Consider the following 20,773-nt stretch of genomic DNA (forward strand, 5'->3'; position numbering starts at 1 on the left):
GGTGATAGACTTCTACAATGAAAACTTTAAATCTCTGAACAAAGAGATAGAGAAAAATACTAGAAAAAAATGGAAAGACTACCTTTGGTCATGCATTGATAGAATTAATACTGTAAAAATGATTATTCTACCCAAACCCATCTATAGATTCAATGTCATCCCAGTCAAAAATCCCCATTTAGTTTGTCATAGAAATAGGTATAAATCTATTTTCTAAAATTCCTATGAATTAAAGACCCCAGTATAACCAAAATGAGCCTGTAGAAAAAGAGCAGAGCCATAGAAATGACCATTTCAGACCTCAAAATATACCACAGAGCCAAAGTAGTAAAAGCAATATGGCTCCAGTACAAAAAGTACATGTTGACTGATAGAACAAAATCAAACTAGAGTACATGTAACTATAACCTGCTAATATTTAACAAACATGCCAAAATATATACTGGAGAAAAGACAGCGCCATCAACAAATGGAACTGGAAAACCCAGATAACCACTTGGAGAAGAATGAAATTAGACCTATACCTATCGCCTTGCATGGAAACTAACACCAAATGGACCAAAGACATAAGTGTGGGTCCTCAAGCACTGAGACTGCTGGAAGAGAACACAGGCAGTGCTATTGATGACATAGGTGTAGGGAAGGACTTTCTGAATAAGACCCCATTTACCCATGATTTGAGGCCAATAATTGGCAGATGGGACCTCATAAAACTATTTCAAACAGTCTGGAAAGTGTGGAGAACCCTCAAAAGACTAAGAATAAATCTACCATATGACTCAGCTTTACCAGTCCTCAGCAAATACCCAATGGTCTCCATATTCTATTCCACAGATGCTCAGCCATGTTCCTGGCTGCCCTATTCACAATGACTGGGAAATGGAAACAACCTGTCCAAAGAGACACCATGACTGAGGCAGTATATAAAAGAAAGCATTTAATTGGGAGCTTGCTTAGTGTTTGTAAGTCCATGACCACTATGATAGGGACATGCAGCAGATAGCAGCATGACAGCAGATAGACAGGCATTACACTGTAGCAGTAGCTAAGAGCGTATATCCTGGTCTGTATGTTAGAGAGAGATGGGTGGTATTGAACCTGTCGTGGGCTTTTCAAATCTTCCAACAAGGCCTCACCTCTTAATCCTTCCAAAATAGTTCCACCAAATATGGACCAAACATTCAAATAGATGAGCCCTTTGGGGGCATTCCCATTTAAACCACAAAACAATCTAAACGTCCTTCAGTTAGCAGTGGATAATTAAAATATGGCACATGCATACTATGGGATACTATTCAGCCACAGAGAAAAATGAAATCATGAACTTTGCAGGCAAAACCCAGACCTAGAGACAAACATCACATGTTCTCTCTAATCTGTGGTTCCTAGCTCAAGTTTTCAGATATAAGTATATAGTCTGGAATAACCGTAGAAACCAGGAAAGTAAAAGGGGGAACACTGGGTGCACAATAGGAGCATATGGGGTACATGTGTTTTGAATGGAGAAATGGAAAGTGGAAGGCTTGAATTAGGGAAAGGTGGAGGACATGTGACAAAGAAGAGAGGAGGGTAAAATAATAGAAAGGATGTCTGAAAAGTCATAAGGAATCATAATAATATACCATTAACATTTTGTATAGGTGGTTGCCCTTGATTATCCCCAGAAGTGGAAGAGTGAGTCCCTACTGCTAAAGACACCATGTACTTCAAATACAGGGCCCAGAACACCCAAGCTGCATCTGACCTGAAAGTTGCTTCTCTGAAGACCAACTTTTATGGTACTAGAAGGTGCAATGGAACTTCCAAGGGAGCGGAGCAAACATGATTTCTACCTAATTGTGGTACCTATGAACCATAACAATGACTAGCCTTGCAACAATAATACCAGGAGTGCAACAGTTGTACACATACCTTGGTAGTAATCAACAGCTCTCTAATTAGACTGAGGACTCATTCAACAAGAGCAAAAACATGACTGGTACTAGAAACTGGTATCTACCCAGGGCTAGTGAAGTCCTGGATCTTAGAGGTGAACCAACAATTGTCACCTTACTAAGCAGTGTAACTCCTAAGTACATCCTAAATATTTACCCTTATAGTCACAGGTAATTGTAGTTCTCACACATCATCAAAGAAAGTTCTTTTTACAACACACAGACACCATCATAGAAAATCACAATTGCTCAAAATGCAGAGAGCGAGAGGCCATGTGGTACCAATGCCCTATTTAGCAATAAGTCCCTATTGCTGAAGTGATACATCCACAAAACAATTCCTATATCTAAAACTTATGGACAATTGAAGACGAGAGGGGCGGAAAGATTGTAAAAGGCAGAGGAAACAGAAATTAGCTGTGAGAGTGTCTCCTTAAAGTGTCAAAGAGGCTACATTTATGACATTTCACCAACATGGCTTCCTAAACAAGTCCTGAACACCAATAGGCATGCTAAAATGGAAGGGAAAATGCTTACAAGCCTCAACCTTAGACAGAATTAAAGACAACTGGGAATTGTTGAGAGTGGGATGAATGGTCTCCCCTTCCCAGCTGGTTATCCAATATGGAATGGTCAATCCTGATATCATACACATATGAATAACATATAGACAACATTTACACACACACACACACACTTATACAATTCACATATCGAAAGTTCATGGATACTTGCAGAAGGGGGGTGGAAATTTTATATATATGAATTTGAGAGCAATGAGAAGCAATACAAGGGAGGGGTTAGGGAGAGGAAAGGGAGGGGAAATTATATAGTTTCAAGAAAAATTAGGGTTTTTTGACAATAGGAAGTCTTACATTTTTTGACATGAATCGATGCTGCCATGAGCAGTGGAACATTGAGTCTGCAGACATGGTCTGAAAAGCACTCACAGCCTTACAAGCTGAGGCCGCATCTCTGAACACCACGACAGCACTTTCCCGGCCACAAGGAGTGACTGAGATAATTGGGCCAAGTGCTGACAGTCTTTGGATCACTGACTTGAGGTCCTCTGAGGGTTGCAAGTTCTTTTTGGTCCACCTGGCAAGAGAGAAAAGGAGAGGAAAAGAAATAAGAATACTCATTGCCACCCTCTCCCAACATGCACCTACCCAATTTACTCAAGAGGCAAGAAGGAGACAGTGGGTCATCTCATAGGAGAACAGTGTTCCTTGTTGGCTTTTCAGTCCTCATTCTTTAGTGTGGTGTTCTACGAGGGACCTGTGAGCTGCCTAACTTCTAACTTCTCCATATCTCTGTAGAAATATGGAAAGACACTATGTGAGAGTCTTTAAGTTGGGAGTAGATCAGGAAGGGTTGGTAAGATGGTTCTGTGACAAAAAGCACTGGCTGTTCTTCCCAAGGACCCAGGTTTAATTCCCAACAGCTATGTGGTAACTCGCACCCATCTGTAATTGTCAAGGCCAGGGTATCCAAGCAGTTACACAGGTAATTCACAGATATTCATGTAGGCTAAACATCCATACACAGGGAAAAAAGAATCTACTTTTTAAAAGTTTTATTTAATCTTCATGAGTTTCACATCATGCACCCCAGTCCCACTCATTCCTGTCCCCTCATATATTCCCTTTGCCCTTGCAACTTTCCCCCCAAATTTAAAAATAAACAAACAAACAATCTTAGTTAGGATTTTACTGTTGTGAAAAGCCATCATAAGTAAACAATTCTTATAAAACAACATTTAATTGTGGCAGCTTATAGTTTCAGGTTTCTTTTAGTCTATTACCATCATGTCAAGAAGCATGATGACAAGTAAGTATCTATGGCCTGCCTATGCCATGTTATGGAGGGCAGGTCTGTGGGTGGCGTGGCAGTTTGCAGGTCTCTATCTGTCTTCTTCCTCTTATGTTGTGCTGCTTGGTTGTAGGTGGGGCTTTTTGTGCCTCTGGCTTGCCTGGGCTACATGACAGCAGAGGGCAAGTCTGTGGATGTCTTTCCCCATGCACCTTCGTGTCATGACAGATCACAGGTATCTGTCTTCCTCCTCCCATGCTGCACGATCTGGATTTAATTTGATTTAACGGCTTTGACTACTGTCTTAGGGTTTCCTTGCTATGAAGAGACACTATTGCCATGGCAACTCTTATAAAAGAAAACACTTAATTGGTACTGGTTTACAGTACTGGCTTCTGCCATTATCATCATGGCAGGAAACATGGCAGCATCCAGACAGACATGGTGCTGGAGAAGGAGCTCTACATCTTGATCTGTAGGCAGTCAAGAGGAGACTGGATTCCACACTGGGTGGAGCTTGAACATGAGACCTCACAGCCTGCCCCGATAGAGACACACTTCTTCCAAACAGGCCATAACTACACCTATTAAGTCATACCTTCTAATAGTGCCACTCCCCCTTGGCCAAGCATTCAAACACATGAACCTATGAAGGTCAAACCTATTCAAACCACAACAGCCACCAAGCCAGGCATCAAGCTAAGATGTACATAGGACTTCCATGTATTCTGTCCTGACTGGTACAAGAACACCACTACCAATAAGGTGTATCTTTGCTCATTGCCAGAGAGAAATCTGCTTTTTTTCTTTAAAGAAAGAACTCTCTTTAATTCTGGGCTTGAACTGTCAAGTCTCAAGTTTGTGAACAGGACAAATATAATCAAATGTAGCAAAGGCTTGGAAAATCATTGTGGGATTGTCACTACCATTCAAAGGGAATCAAGAATGAGCTAATTGTCTGAATCAAGACTTGCTAAAGCAATCTTTTAAATGAATGTAACAAGTGCCATAAGGATGTAGAAGTGGAGTATTGTTATTTTATGAATATAGAGCTTCTGTTGGGAGTTACTCAAGGGATGGTCAGTGTTGATGACAGAATATTGGTGTGAATGTACTCAGGGCCACTTATCTGTACACAAGGCTTACTTCAACAACAAGTTTAAAGCTTTATAGATTTTACTGTAATTAAAATATCTTTACAAACTCGGTAACAAGAGAATTGGGAGATATGACTAATTCAATAGAGGGAAAGCATTGGACAAAATTCAGCACTGAGTCATGATAACAATTACACAGACAACAACAGTAGAGAATTTACTGGAACTACTAAAGAGAATTTACAGAGACTTATAGTGAATATTATATTGATTTTCCACCTCAGAATTAGAAAAAATATCAAGGATGCATACTTCTGCCACGTTTTACTGGAGATCTTAACTTTATTAATAAAGGAAGGGGTAAAAGAAATAAAAATAGAAAATTAAAACATAAAAATGCCCCTGGATAATTCGCAGGGAATTATATGCTCCAGCAATCTGACTTGTGGGCATTTATCCAAAAGAAAGGAAACCAGCTATCACTATGTGTCTAGATTCTATAGTCTAATCCTGTGTGTATTGTGACACTGTTCACAAAAATGTAAGACATTCTCCTGTCTTCTGACATAGATTGTTCTGTGGCTTCCACTCCATGATTTCAGTTGCATTTCTTTGAGGTTTGATGCTTATAGATTTTCTTTCCCCAGTTCTGGCTCCAAGTTTATTTTCTTAGGTTTGGGGCTCAATGTCTAAGTTTCCTTCCTGGTTTATTTCTCCCTCTTGCGGGATCCGTTTACTCGCATCAGTGACTTTGAGAGCAGAAAAGCATTTTTTCAGGACCTGCTTTCTCTGCAGTCTGGCAGCTGGCATCCGCCTAATACTGTGCGATTGTCCCTAGAATGTTGAAAATGGCAAACCTACACATCACAAGATGGCTTTGGGGTCTTGCCTCCTGACTTAGAAGGGGTTCAACGGCTATCATTTCTGGCTACAAATTCTCTTCACCAAGAGAACATTCTAAAAATGGCAGGATCTGGGCCCCACTCCTGAAGTGACAACTCAAGTAGTCTTTTGAGGTTCCAGCAGGCACATTGTGACTGTGTGTGTAGGCAAGCAAAAGGGATAGTTTAATAATCTGGGACTCTGCCTGAACTGGGTCATGGGCAACTCTTCCTCCTCCTCCACCTCCACCTCCTTCTCCTCCTCCTCCTCCTCCTCCTCTTCCTCCTCCTCTTCCTCCTCCTCCTCCTCTTCCTCCTCCTCCTCCTCCTTCTCCTTCACCTCCTATTCCTCTTCCTCTTCTTTCTCCTCCTCCCTTTTCTCCTTCTCCCCCTTCTTTTCAAAGATATACTTGTTTTATTTTATATGTATGAGTGTTTTTTTCCATTCATGATTGGGATGTCAGAAGAGGGTATTGGATTCCCTGGAACTGAAATTATATATGATTATAACATGTATGTACCGGGAACTGAGGAAGAGCCTCAGCAAGAGCATTTTTAGCTCTTAGCCTTTTAGCCATTTCTCTAGCTCAACCCAGTTCTCCTAATAATACACTTGGAAGACCCGCTTCTTTGCCACAAACGTGTCACACACACACACACACACACACACACACACACACACACACACACACACACACTGAACAATGCATCCAGCAACCTGGGACCCCTACCTGCATTAGGCTATATATACACTTCTCTCTAAACAATGGAATAGGTTTCTCCTCCCTTAACATCAATCTAACCTAGTTTCTTTTCAAATGTATTCCCAATGTATTTAGTTACATAGGATGGATAGGCTGGCCTATTCTGAATTAGTTTTAGTTTCATATATAGCAAGGCAAAACTATATCCTCAAGTGAATTTATAGAGAGACTCTATTTATTATCCAATGCCTATGCATAATCAGGATGTATATAATTAAAGTCAGATGCACTATAGAATGAGACATACACAGTAGAGAATGATTATATGACCTAATATATCAACCATAATAGAGGAGCATCTTCGGTACAGCCCTTAGTAACCGAACTCCTCCTTCTCTTGAGCCCTGAAAAGGAAAGTCCCCAAAATTAATTGAGGCCTTTGACTACCTGTTGCTCTTTTGCAGGTTATTTGAACCCATAGAATAGCTTTTAAAAATAAAATTCATGTGAGCCTCTTTTTTTCCAATTTCTTGAAGAAGAGGCCAAGAACCTAGAAACACCCGACCCAGACCTCAAGCACCTGTAAGACTCTATGAGAGCTTTTTCCCCTTCCCACCATCCTATCCAGCGACAGTTTTCAGTAAGAGAGGGACAACATGGTGACAGTCTTGATTTCCTCATTTAAGCAATGCTCAGTTCCCACTCCTCAGGTACTTCTGCTTAATCTGTTAATTTCCATGGTCGAGACCATTCTTCTTAGACTATAAAACAACTCCACTTAAGCACAATTAAGATGTAATTACACAAATGCTGAGTTCATGGAATATGATAGGATTTCTTATAGAAATAGAGCATGACTTCCATCTATGTCTGTACATAGTACCTGTACATAGATACACATAGTCACCACCTAATAACAGTCCATGATGAACACAGGTACAATGATGGTAAGATCACAAGGGAACTGAAAGTTTCCTAGTGAGACTGTAGCCATTGTAAAGTTATAACACAATGAACCACGAGTATGTTTTGAAGTAGGTGTCAAAAAAAACTCTACTATGCAGCCAATAATACATAGCACATAAAATTATAATACCTCACAATGCTATGTTCTTAGCTGATGTATTTAAAATACTATTCTTTTATCGTTATGCTACAATGTACTTCTACTTGTTAAAAAACATTACTGTAGATCAGCTGTGATGTAACACCAGTAGCAGTTTCATAATACTTTGTTTCCTGCATCTTTCTGGGTAGGGTGCTGTGGTGGTTTGAATAGGTTTGGCCCTCAGGCACTCATGTGTTTAAATCTTGGGGCACAGGAACTGACACTGTTAGAAGGTGTGTCCTCATTAGAATAGGTGTGGCCTTGTTGAAGGAAAGTGTCACTGTGGGGGTGGGCCTTGATGTCTTATGCTTAAAGCTCCACCCAAGATAGAAGAGCCAGTCTGCTCCTAGCTGCCTTTGGATCAAGATGTAGAACTCTTGGCTCCTCCAGCACCATGTCTGCCCAGAAGCTGCCATGATTCCTGCTATGATGATGATGGCCTAAACCTCTGAATTTGTAAGCCAGCCCCAATTAAATGTTTGCCTATATATGAGTTGCCTTGGTCATGCTGTCTCTTCATAGTAATAAAAACCCTAACTAGGACAGGTGCTTACATACCAACAAACTACTTTGTGGTATTTTCATATGAGCGTATGATCACCTTCATCATGTTCACTTTTTTTTTTTTTTTTTTGGTCTTTCTTTTGTGACAGGCTTTTACTATGTAACCTTGACTGCCCTGGAACTCGCTATGTAGGCCAAGCTGACCCTAAACTAACAGAGACTCACCTGATTCTGTCTCCCAAATAGTGCAACTAAAGACGTGTGGCACCACACCTGGCAATATTCACCTCTTTTATTTCCTATTTTTATCCCCATCCAAGATTCTTTTAGATCCATTACAGTCCCCCTTTCACTTGTGTGTCTCCTCCTGGGCAATTTCCCATATAAAAGAAAACATGTATGCTGGCTAGTTTGATTGTCAATTTGACCCAAGCTAGAGTCACCTGGAAAGAGAGAACCTCAATCTCCTAGATCAGATTGGCAGGGCTATGGGCTGTTGTCTTATTCATGGATGTAGGAAGGTGCAGACTACAGTGAGAAGCATCACTCCTTAGGCAGCTAGTCCTGTTCTGTATAGGAATGGTAGCAAAACATGAGCCTGAGAGGAAAGCAGGACAACAAGCATTTCTCTATAATTTTGTCTCCAGTTTCCTGCCTTGAAGTCCTGCCGTGCCCCTTCCTCAATGATTGATAACATCCCGAAAGTAGATGCCAAATAAACCCTTCCCTCCCCCAAGTTGTTTATGACTGGAATATTTTATCACAGCAATAGAATAATATGGAATTCATGTTTCTGCACCTGGCTTGTTTTACTTAACATGATGATCTCCAGTTCTAGCCACTTTCCCTCAAACAACATAATTTCAATCTTTGTGATTGAGCAGAAGTCCACTTTATACATTCAATGCACTTTTCCATCCGCTGATGGCATCTGGCCACTATGAACCATTCTGTGATAAACATGAGTATGTAGGAGGCACTTGAATGCTGACTTGGATTCATTTGTCACTACTTTTTGATTGCATTAAGAGGCCACATCCAGAGGTTGACATACATTCTATGCTGTGTAACAGCAGCGTTTGCACAATAATGAGATTGATTGCTTGTGACCCAGTGCATTTTTTCAGAACATATCTTTAGGGTTTAGCAGAAAATGACCATAAATGAGAACAGAATGCATATATAGTTGGGAGATTATTAGGGCTAAGAAATTGCACATTTGTAGTGTTAGTAAGCAAGCTGGTAAATCCAATGAGAGTTCACCTTACAGTCTGGAAATCAAGGGTTAGCCTGAGGCTAGAATTCCACCCCTTTATGGGATCTTAGTCTTTTCTATTAATGTTTTTAACTGACTGAATGACAGGCCTACCACACTGTGGAAAACAATCACCTCTACTCAGTGACTACTGATTTGAATGTAAATCCCATCTGAGTAATACTTCCATAACAACACTTGGACACAAGTTGAAACAAACAATTGGTACCATATACTGTGCCAAGCTGATCTGTATATTTAATGATCATATAACCTGACTGAAATTTGTCACTTAGATCTTTTTGTCTTGAATCCATCTGTCGTAAGCAACATAAACATTGTCTCGAATGCCTACTCAGGAACCAAGTAGGAGCTTGGGTTGGGGTAGCAAACAAGCATGTTCTTACAGTACAGCACGGTAAATGTTGTGGATATCTATGGTAGAGATGATGTAGGCATAAATTTTTCTTAACCTACTTTAATAAGCACTCAACCTCTCCTCTAGCCCACCACCTACCAGAGGTAGTGGAAAAGAAAAGTTTTAGGACAAGGCCAAAGTAGACCTGCTTAGAAATAGTTCTTTGGGGGCAAGTCCAATCTTTGTTGTCAGGATATCAACCATCCATTTGTCTTAGTTAGGGCTTTACTGCTGTGAACAGACACCATGACCAAGGCAACTCTTATAAGGACAACATTTAATTGGGGCTGGCTTACAGGTTCAGAGGTTCAGTTCAGTGTCATCAAGGGAGGAGCATGGCAGCATCCAGGCAGGCATGGTGCAGGCAGAGCTAGGAGTTCTATATCTTTATCAGAAGGCTGCTAGCAGAGTACTGACTTCCAGGCAGAAAGGATAAAGGTCTTAAGCCCACACCCACAGTGACACACCTACTCCAACAAGTCCACACTTACTCCAATAGAGCCACACCTTCTAATAGTGCTACTCCCTAGGCCGAGCGTATACAAACCATCACACTAGTCCTCTAGCAAAAACACCAGCACAAATCATCAATGGCAGTCCAGTCCATTCAGCAATCACCATTCATGAATCAGCAGCTATGGACCAGACCGCTCAGCAGACACCACACACAAAACAAGCACAGTTCAATCCAGAAGAAACTTCGAGGCTCACCAACTGCCCTGAGTCCTTGGAAGGGGCAAGAAACCACAGGAACCTCCAGAGAAGTTCTTTGGTGATTTTCTCTCTATAATGTCACTACAAGCAAAGCTCAGCAATGTAATGTAAGGTGAACCAATACATGTGTGCACTGTCAATGAAGAATAGCAAGGTGGAGCAAAACAAACCAATGCTTGAGCTCCTGTCTGCAGGGTCATATTTATACTCCTTCTAAACATCATGAATCCTTTCCCATGTCTGCTTTAGCAAAACATCCTTTCACTTGTGGGCCCCAGCAAAACATCATTTGACATAACTAACTTTCCAAAGAAACCAGAAGGTTTTACTTCAGATAGATGGTGTGCCCATTGCTTCTCTGGAGCTGGTGCCGTGCAAAGTTTAATTCCAACTGTCTACAGTGAAGGGGGAGCAAAATCAACCCTACTTACTACTACCAGGCCCCTGTCTCTGGTTACTACTGTGTCGTTTTAATAGAAACATTTTAGAATCTAAAATTCTAAAGTCCCAGTGTGGATCATTCAACTATCGTCTGTTCAAGACCTCTTTGTTACACTTTAAAAAGAAAAAGGGAAATGGGTCCCAGAGCCCATGAGTATGACATATTGAGCCAATAAATGCAGTTTACGAGTAATTATAATTTACAGGCAGTTTCCAGAAAGGATTTACAATATTATAAAATATAGAATCTGGCATCCCGCCATGTTCTCCAACAGGGATAATACACCACCATCTGTGATGCTAGATGCTTGGAAAATCTGTTTTTCAGCACGGTAGGGCTTTGGGAACCGTTGTTTTATTTACATAGCAAAATGGAAGAATTTTTTTTTCGAAGCCAATGTGATGTAGGGTCTTCTCCTATGACTACTATCACTATGTGTTATGATTTGACTGTGTCCCCCTATAAAAAAAATCATAAGTTAGAACATTGATTCTCCATGCTGCATGGACAAGGTTATTCATAAGAGGGATTAATACCCATCTGACAAGAATATGCCAACTCTCATCCTAATAGGTCAAAATTAGTTTATTACAGGTTGGGAAGATGTCTCCATCAATAAAGTATTTGGTGTGCAAGAGTGGAGAGACCCCAAATTCAATCCTCAGCACCCACATAAAAGCTGCCTGTGGCAAACATCCATAATCAATCACAGTGCTGGGGAGATGGAGACAGGCTGGTCCCTGTGCTCACTGGCCAGCCAGTCTGGCTAACTTAGTGAATACAGGTTTGTGAGAGATTCTATCTCAAAAATATGCTGGAGAGCAATTGAGGAAGACATCTGCCATTGGTCTCTGGTCTACACACACTCACACACACACACACACACTCACACACACACACTCACACACACACTCACACACACACACTCACACACACACACTCACACACACACACACACACACACACACACACACACACAGAGTATTACAAAGAAAGCATACCCCATTTTCTTTCTCCCTCTCTTCCACATGTCTTTACTTGCCCTCTCAACTAATGCCATGTTTTAAAGCAATGCTATGTCCTTATCAGAGGGAAGGATTTTCTATCTTCTAGACCCTACATTTCATTGGCAATCTTTGACTTTCTATCGTTTGGAACTATGAGCCTAAATGGAGCTATTTTCTCCTTAAGTTACCCAATCTCAAGTACTCTGCAAAAGCCATAGAAAATGGATTAAGTCCTTGTTAAGGGCTTTGCCCTCTCTGTGTAAGTGAAGATACAGATGTCAAATAGTAAACGGAAATTTGCCAGTGTTAAGTTCAAGATTTTTATGGTTGTCTTGGTCTAATATTTACACATATTAAAGTACACATTCTCACTGTACTTTATACCTGTTAAAATCCAATCGTACCAGCATAAGGCCACAAGATGCGATGGTACTGATCTTATTTTACAGATGGACAAGGCCAGGAACTCACAGTACTGCAATCAACACCTGCACAAGAATGCTGTTCTTCTTGACAATATTCTTCGGGGAGAGGGCGTGGCACCTTTGCTTCCTTAAAGCATGGATGCTCTCAAGGTTAAGCCACAAGAGAATGATAGACTTGTTGAGTGTTTAGATGGTCCAGTTACTGGAAGATAGGGCAATTGAGCACGTTGGCATCCAAGAGTCATGGCAAAAAAAAGGATTCACAATTGAACCCTGTGAAGTAGCCCACGCCCTTGTTAGACTTTTCTTAGATCCTTTGAGAGTTATTTTGCAGCAGAACTGGTCTTTTTTTCCTTCCACCCAATGCTCCCGCTTATCGCCACTTTGATGAACCCTCTGTCACCAGCTGATCTTTTATGTTCTTATTTCTGTATGAGCTTTTGTTTCTCAGAGACCCCAGCCCTAAACAAACAAACAAAACCCACAAATGGTGCAAACAGTCTGCACTTTTACAGAGAGCAGATGCATGCCGGTAGAAGGAAATATATGGAGTTGGGTGTTGACTCTTGGATGCTGATTTTCAAGCTATGTTTTCATAGGCCACAGTACGTTGTTAAGTAAACATGTCACACCATGTGAAAGCATCACAGCCTAAAGCAGCCTTTTATGATGCTGACATTTGATTTAAAAGATGGCCTCTAAACATGGTTATATCATCTTAATTTGAATATCTTAAAATAACTTTTACTCTTGAAAGTCTCAATGTCACGTCACTGTCCTGAAAAATGCCATGGTTCTAATGACTACTTTTTTCTTACAACATAACTTTGCTTTCTTTTGCTATGGATATTTTTGATATGATAATTTAATTAATTACATCATTTCTCTCTTGTTTTTACTCCCTCCAAACCCTCCTACATACCCCTCTACACTCTCCTTTAAATTTATGGCCTCTGTTTTCACTAATTGATATTGCATATATGTGTGTGTGTGTGTGTGTGTGTGTGTGTGTGTGTGTGTGTGTGTGTGTGTGTATAAATGTAACCTAGTCCATCTGTATAATGTTACTTGTATGTCTGCTTTCAGGACTGGCAATTTGACTTTGGACAACCAATTGGCATGGTCTTCCCTGGGGAAAGCCACTTCTCCCAACCCCAGCTTTCTTCACTTGCCTATAGTTCTTTGTATAGGGGTGAAGCTTTGTGTGCTTTTCTCTGTCCACTTTGGCATAGCCTTGGTGTCATTCTTGTTCAGCTCACATTTAGGCAGTCATATTGGTGAGACTTTATGGATATAGCTTCTGATACTACTAGGAGACACAATCTCACTAGCTATAGATTTTTAAATCTAGCTGGAGACAGGAGAGGACAGGTAGACAAGGACATTTGTTAACTAGGATGATGATCCCAAAGGAAGCTTCTAGAATAGGCAAATACATGAGCTAGACCTCTCCCTGTATGATATCCTCTTAAGATCAGAGAGGATCCTGCTTTTTAATCTGTCAACCCGCTAATAGTCTTTGAATGTTTATGATGTGCAAAGCACAGGTATCATCTTGAATAGTATGGTCAGTGATAGAAAGGCAGCAACTAGAAACTCCACATCTGGTTGGTATGAGCAGAGAAATGTACCAAATAAGGTAGTTTGCTGAGTAACCAAGGCTTAAGGCTTAGCACATGCCATCTCCTTTCTCACCTAGCCTGCGGCCAACTGTTCCTCCCTTGTGTTAACTACCAAAGCTCCCAGCAGGGCTCCAGCTTCCACCTGTTTCCACACAGGCCTGAGAGCACTTAAATCTATCTTGCTCCATGCTTGCAATGGTTCTTCCTTTCCCTGTGTAAAAATCTGGCACAGTGTGGATAAAGCCAAGGGTCTAGTCCTCTGCCGTGCTAATGGTAGCATTTAGTGGATGGCTCCCTCTCCAACAAACCTACTCTGGCCCTGCAGATCTCTGCTCCCTGGAGCAGAAGGCAGTAGGTAGGTTAATACACTGTTCTATTTCCAGTAGTTTCCTTGCACTGGGAGCTTCTTCAGTAACTCAGGATGTGTGAAAGCAGAGGCAGTGCAGTGTGCTCTTGTGTAAGGGAAAGACTGCTCCATGCCCTCCATGTCTCACATAGACCATATTAAAACTTTTTGGGGGGGGGGTGATGAGAATTTTCTGACTGTGACCATTCTCTGTTCTGTAAACATGATCATAGGACAAAAATTCAAAACCCTACCTGACAATGATGGTGCCCATGGGCGGCTCATAGATGCTTTTCTGCCACAGGCGACATTTCTTCCAGTTGCCACTGATATTGTTGATTATTTTTCTTTTCCATGAGGGCACATGGCTTGGCTTTGGGGACAGATTAATCTCTTTTGGCAACTGATGTCTTGCTAAGATCTTTTCTATGCCAGAGAATTCAGGCTTCTCACCTGGTGGTAGAATAAGTATTAACAGAATTCAGTGTTGATGTCCAACCCTGCGTAACATGATTCTGAAATGTCTGTGTGTACATGGTACTGGGGATAGAACTCCGGGCTTCCTGTGTGTTAGGTATACCCTCCGGCTATAGCTTAGCAATTTAGTAATTCTAAGCTCTGCCATCCCTTTACTCCAGCAAAATTACATATATCTTAGTCTAAGAGATATGTTGACTATAAATGCCTGCATTAAATATGCTAGGACCACTAGCATGTAAATGTTGTTGGTTCCTTATGTATAGTTTGCAAACAAATAGTAAGTTATAATACTATTATTGTTGTTGCTGTTGTTGTTATTTCTTCTTCTTCTTCTTCTTCTTCTTCTTCTTCTTCTTCTTCTTCTTCTTCTTCTTCTCCTTCTCCTTCTTCTCCTTCTCCTTCTTCTTCTTCTTCTTCTTCTTCTTCTTCTTCTTCTTCTTCTTCTTCTTCTACTACTACTACTACTACTACTACTACTACTACTACTACTAACATCTTGCTCCTAATTTAGAACACCATGTTCTTGCTATTTTGCCTAAGAACTATTCTGCATTTGGAGACCCACTAATTGAGACTTGGGATTTGGACCTGTGTCTCCTACTGCTGGAATTCTCTGGGTGGTGAGTAGCAGTTAAAATGCCAGAATGGTGGAACCACCTTGAGGGGATGAGGTGATTCCAGGGGTTTATACCCTGCCATCAGAAATGGAATGGTGCCCCTCTCCAGTCAGAAAGCAACTCCACAAAAGGTAAATGTTGCTGGTTATTTCTCCAAATGATCTTAGACCAGAACAGATCCTCCCTTCTTCTCTCTTGTTCTCAAGGAAATGACGGAGTGCTGAAAATGTATCTTGAGATAAAGGAGAGCTAGCTGGACAGCCCACATTCTTTGCCAATCTTCTAGTTGGAAACATGATGTTGTTCACTGTCTTAACTTCATGACTCAAATGACCCCAAGATGTAAAAACCAGGATGGGCTGCTTTCCAGAGTCCCTCAGCCATGGAGCCAAAAGGATACACACAGTCAATACCTCAGTGATCCTGAGAAGCTTATGGCATGAGGAACCAGTTCCCAAAGCATGGCTTCTGTCTCTTTCTGCCTGTCTGTGAATAATAATACCTGCTTTGTATGGCTTATGCGGGGCAGAGGTTGCCTGTCATTCTGGATTCAGGCAAGTAAGAAAGTTATGCCCCAGGCTCACTGGGAAGCTGCCTTTTAGAATATTACTCTCTGCAAGGAAGGGGGATCTACAAAGTCACTTCAGGATTTGGGAAGATACTCCAAACACCACGGAGAGGCAGGCAAGGAGCCAGAAGTAGAACTCGTGCACACTACAGACTAGTAGCCCACTCTCCAGGCTGTGGGATTGACATGCTGAAATCCAGACCCAAGAAAAGACTTTTGGTAGATGACACCCAGCCAAGGCAGGACTCTCCATTCCCAAACTCACCCTTACCAAGCCACCTTTAATCTTGCTTTTAATCACTTTTAATCCAGACTTCATCGTTGCATTCTACATTCATGCCACATCCATTGACTGAGTCACATTGAGACAGTGGCCCATAATAAAATTCCTTTTCTGCTACAAGACATGAATTTAGTACCAGAATAGAATAATACCTTTCCTATAATGAGGCGCTCTCACTGCAGGAAGTGACAAGAAGGCGAACAAAGCAGAGGAGGGAAGAAGGGAAAAAATGGAGCAAATGGAAGGAAAAGCCACCTAGTTGAACTACACAGTGTTTATTTGTGACATAGATTACTTGTATTATATGATCATACAGCTTTCCTAACTCTTCTTTAATGGATAACAATGTAAGAACAAAACACACGTAGCTCTACAACCCATTTGGATGTATTAGAAGGCAGGACATCGGTCATCCACTTAATGCTGGAATGGCCTCATGGAGGTCCAGAGTAGACACAATAGTTCTAAATTATCTCAGCTGCCCATGATTTCAGAATGGACAACTGATGGTTCTTCCTATAGCATGTAAATGAAGGGAGACCCTAAAGAAACAAGAATTTTCTCAAAAGGGCCATTGTTTGGTAATTTAACTAAATGACATATGACAATGACTAGGTCCATCCCAAGGGTCTCAAACCTATTCCAAAATTGGCTCAATAATAGAACTGGGAACTCTGATGAGACTGCCTCTAACTATTGCCCTTAGTGGTCATTTACTTATCTCAGTGACCAGGAGCAGCCCTCCCTTGTCCTGACAAGGGAGGAGGGTGTGGAGATAGAGAAAGGGAGAGAGAGAGAGAAAGGGGAAAAGGGGAGGGAATGAGGGAAGGAGGGAGTGAGGGAGGGAGGGAGAGAGAGAGAGAGAGAGAGAGAGAGAGAGAGAGAGAGAGAGAGAGAGAACAAAGAGTTAGACTCTTCTCAGTGAAGAAAGGATACCAGAATGTGCTCAGAGGAGCAGAATTTATCTGTTTAGAAGTGGGGTGATTTTTCCTTTCTCCCTCAGAATTTGGGCTCGCATGCTCTAACTGGTTCCTGACATAGAAGGGCTTCCCTGTCTTCTCAGGAAAAGCAGGGAGCAGAATCAGAAAGTCAGATATCCTAGATGTTAACTGAAAAAAAAAATCATTGGTCTTCCTCTCCCTTTCCATTTTCCTACCCAGGAGCCTCCTGATTTCTAGCTCTTTGCTTGCCAGAATTGAGCTTTATACTCAGTTGAATTCATTGAGCTCAGGAACTGACTTGCACCTGTTTTGTTGTTAGTGATGGTGATGGTCTTTTGCCTCAAGGGAATTGTTTATAAAAATTCTTTTCTTATATACTACAATGGTATCCCCTAAATGTCAGTAAATAAAGACTTGGTCCCTATGGGGATGATATTGGCTGGTGCTGTGTCTTTAACAAATAGTTCTAAGGGAGATATGTGAGTTATTGAAGTGTGCCCTTGAAGGGGACAGTAGAACCCTGGTTTTTTCCTCTCATTCTCTGCTGTGGTTTGAGAGGTACTCACTCACTTGTTTCTATGCACACAGTTTCTGTGGTACGCCAAACCACCCTTATCACACCCGAGCCAATGCAGGAGTCACTACATTGATTCAGCTAGGATGGGTTGCCTCTGGGTTACTAGCACTCACCACCAAGCTCTGGTTTTTATCTGAGTGATGAGGATCCAAACTCAGGGCCTCCTGCTTGGGCAGCAAGCCCTTTACCGACTGTGCCACCTCCCAGGCCTTCCTGTGTCTCTTTAAATGGAATTCCCACCATAGGAGAGTTACTACAGCCGGACAGTTCTGAAACAAGGTACCTAACTGCTACCCATGACAGCTATGGGCAAGAAATACTGGTGTCACTGTCAATACACATCTACAGTGAGAAGATAAGGCACCAGGTAAGCAGAATCTCTCCAAAAGTAAAGCGTGCTTCTCTGACCTCAATCGCATACCACATCTTCAGTTTTAATGTTGTGTTTACGTAGCAAAAATAATACATAAAAAGATTTCCATTGGAATAAAGTTAAACCATTCTGAAAAGCCTACACCCCCTCATCCTGTCTTCTATTTGATGCCTTTCCTCTGTATTTTGTGTGCAGTTACTCACATATTTGTATATTCAAATGCACAGTTGTCTTTGGATATAAACAACATAATATGAATCATACTGTATGTCTCCTTTTGTAACTCATCCATCGATTCATTGTATTTTTTGGTATTTGGACGTCAAAACTTTTTTATAGGTTAAATCTTAAATGTTCTCCAAAAGTCCATATACTAAAGGTTTGGTTTCCCAGCACTGTTTGGAAGTGAAACTCATGGGATGGGCACAGGGAAGAGAGTTAGATCACTGAGGTTGTGCTCTTGAAGTGGATATTAGGATTCTGGCCCCTTCTTATTTCTACCTTTGTTTCCCACTCACCCAGTTTGCTCTATTTAAGATTCTCAGGGCCGGTGAGATGGCTCAAGCAGTTGAGAACACTACCTGCAGGTCCTGAGTTCAATTCCCAGCAACCACACGGTGGCTCATGACCACCTACAAAGGGATCTCATGCCTTCCTCTGGCATGCATGTGTACATACAGACTGGCATGCATATGTTAAAATAAATAAATAATTAAATTTTTAAAAAATATTCTTTCCATGATGTTCTTTCTCATTACATATCCAAACACAGTGGAGCTAACCGTGAACTGAAATCTCTTGAAGCTACGAACCTCGAAGTAGCTTTATCTCAGGTATTTGTTAGGTATCTTTGATGGAAAGCCAGCTGGCAACTGTCTTAATAACAGGAGTCTACTACATTGATCTAATCATTTACTCTCTATTCGACTGAATGACATTGGGCTCATCACTATGAACAATCCTTTGCCACACTCTGTACAAGATGTGTGTGTGTGTGTTTGTGTGTGTGTGTGTGTGTGTGTGTGTGTGTGTGTGTGTGTGTGTGTAGGAAGAGAGTGGAAGAGGAGTTGCTAGCATGAAGAACAGGCATATGTGAGAGGTTCTGGATTTTCTGTGGCATCAGTGTTATAGTCTGAAGATATAAAATGCTCCATAAATGGTTGGTTTGAATGCTCGACCTCAGATGGTGGTACTATTTTGAGTGACTCCAGAGACTTGGGGAGTGGACTCAGACTGGAGAAAGTAGGACATCGTGGGCAGGTCCTTGGGGGGACACATTATTGCTATCAACTTTCTGTTGTGCTTTCTGCTTCCTGGTGAGTTATGATGGGGACAACTCTCATATAAGCTTGTCCCCACAGTCATGATACTCACATGACCCTCTAAACCTCTTTCTTTTAGTTGTGTCTGCCAGATATATTGTCACAGTGACAGAGGGCTGATTTGTGAATTCTAGACTATAGCCTGAACATCTGAGGAATGTCTAGTAGACACCAGGATCCCTTCTGTATATAAAATGCCTGAGTATGTATGTAGTTTGTATGTTTAATTTAAACATTCTTTAAGGCACTGAGGGTTTCCTTAGGTACAGAGTCATTGTGGTTCCACACATTATGGCATTTTTCTTCCCAGAAACCTGACCTTAAGAGATCTTGTAAAATAAACAAACAGTTAAAAACAAAACCACTAACCAGCTGAGTGGGGCTGTATGTCTTTTTAACACTTGCCTCACTAATTTCCTAGCACTGTTGTAATAGTACCTTAGGTAGATGCAAATAGATGGATTAAAATAACAAATTTATCTCATGGCTGAAGGGGATCAGTAGGCCATGCTCCCTCTAGGTCCCTATGGGGGAAGCTTTCTCTGCCCTTTCCTACCTCCTGACATTTTCCAGATGGCCACAGAAACCCTTGGCACTCCTTGGCATCACTTTCTATCCTGCCTCTTTTGTCCCATGGTCACCTTTCTCCTGTATGGGTCTTCTCATGAGATGCTCACCTGGATATAAGTTATATTCATCCCCTTGGAGATCATATTCCCAAATGTGGCCACCATAGGGGGTGCTAGAATTAAGACTGCAATATCTCTTTTGAGAGGGACACGATTCAACTTTTAACACTGGGATGCATGAAATGGTGACTGGTTGGCACCACAGTTGTCCTCTAGCCATAGAGCAAACAGGGCAATTTTGGAAGCCAGTTGTATTAAGTATGCGTATATATGTATACATACTTTTATATTGTATATAATACATAGATTTATATACTGTATATGTGTATTAACATATATATGCACACATACCTGTGGAGGAATAGGGAGTAAGAGTTTCCACAACCTTAATTAACCCCTCTGGAAAGCAATGGGCTTGAGTCATGTTGAGTAGAATCTCAAGAGGTATTTGGTACAGGTTAAGGAAATCTTACTTGAAATAGATGGAAGAGTACTATACAAAAACTGGAGAAGGGTGGTACTATTATTTTTATATTTCCCTTATTTTTTTTCAAAATTCCTGCCTAGCTACCAGAATAATGGCTCAGTGGCTAAGAGAACTTGCTGCTCTTGCAGAGGCTCCTGGTCAAAGACAGTTTGACTCCAGTTCCTGGGGATCGAGTGCCCTCTTCCAGTTTCTGCAGGCAGCATGCACACACACACACACACACACAC

At 41.3% G+C, this 20,773-nt stretch overlaps 1 protein-coding gene across 1 annotated transcript in view; it reads right to left on the reverse strand.

Moving 5' to 3' along the window:
- Positions 1 to 20,773, reverse strand: part of Tex56p (testis expressed 56) — a 36,716-nt gene that overhangs the window by 14,062 nt on the left and 1,881 nt on the right. The window contains exons 2-3 of the mRNA NM_001013885.2: positions 14,524 to 14,722; positions 2,810 to 3,032 (exon numbers count right to left, since the gene is read on the reverse strand). Of these exons, the coding sequence (NP_001013907.1) occupies positions 2,810 to 3,032; positions 14,524 to 14,722 (422 nt within the window). The remainder of the gene's footprint in view (positions 1 to 2,809; positions 3,033 to 14,523; positions 14,723 to 20,773) is intronic.

Source organism: Rattus norvegicus, chromosome 17 (genome assembly GCF_036323735.1).
Source record: "Rattus norvegicus strain BN/NHsdMcwi chromosome 17, GRCr8, whole genome shotgun sequence".
Lineage (NCBI taxonomy): Eukaryota > Metazoa > Chordata > Mammalia > Rodentia > Muridae > Rattus > Rattus norvegicus.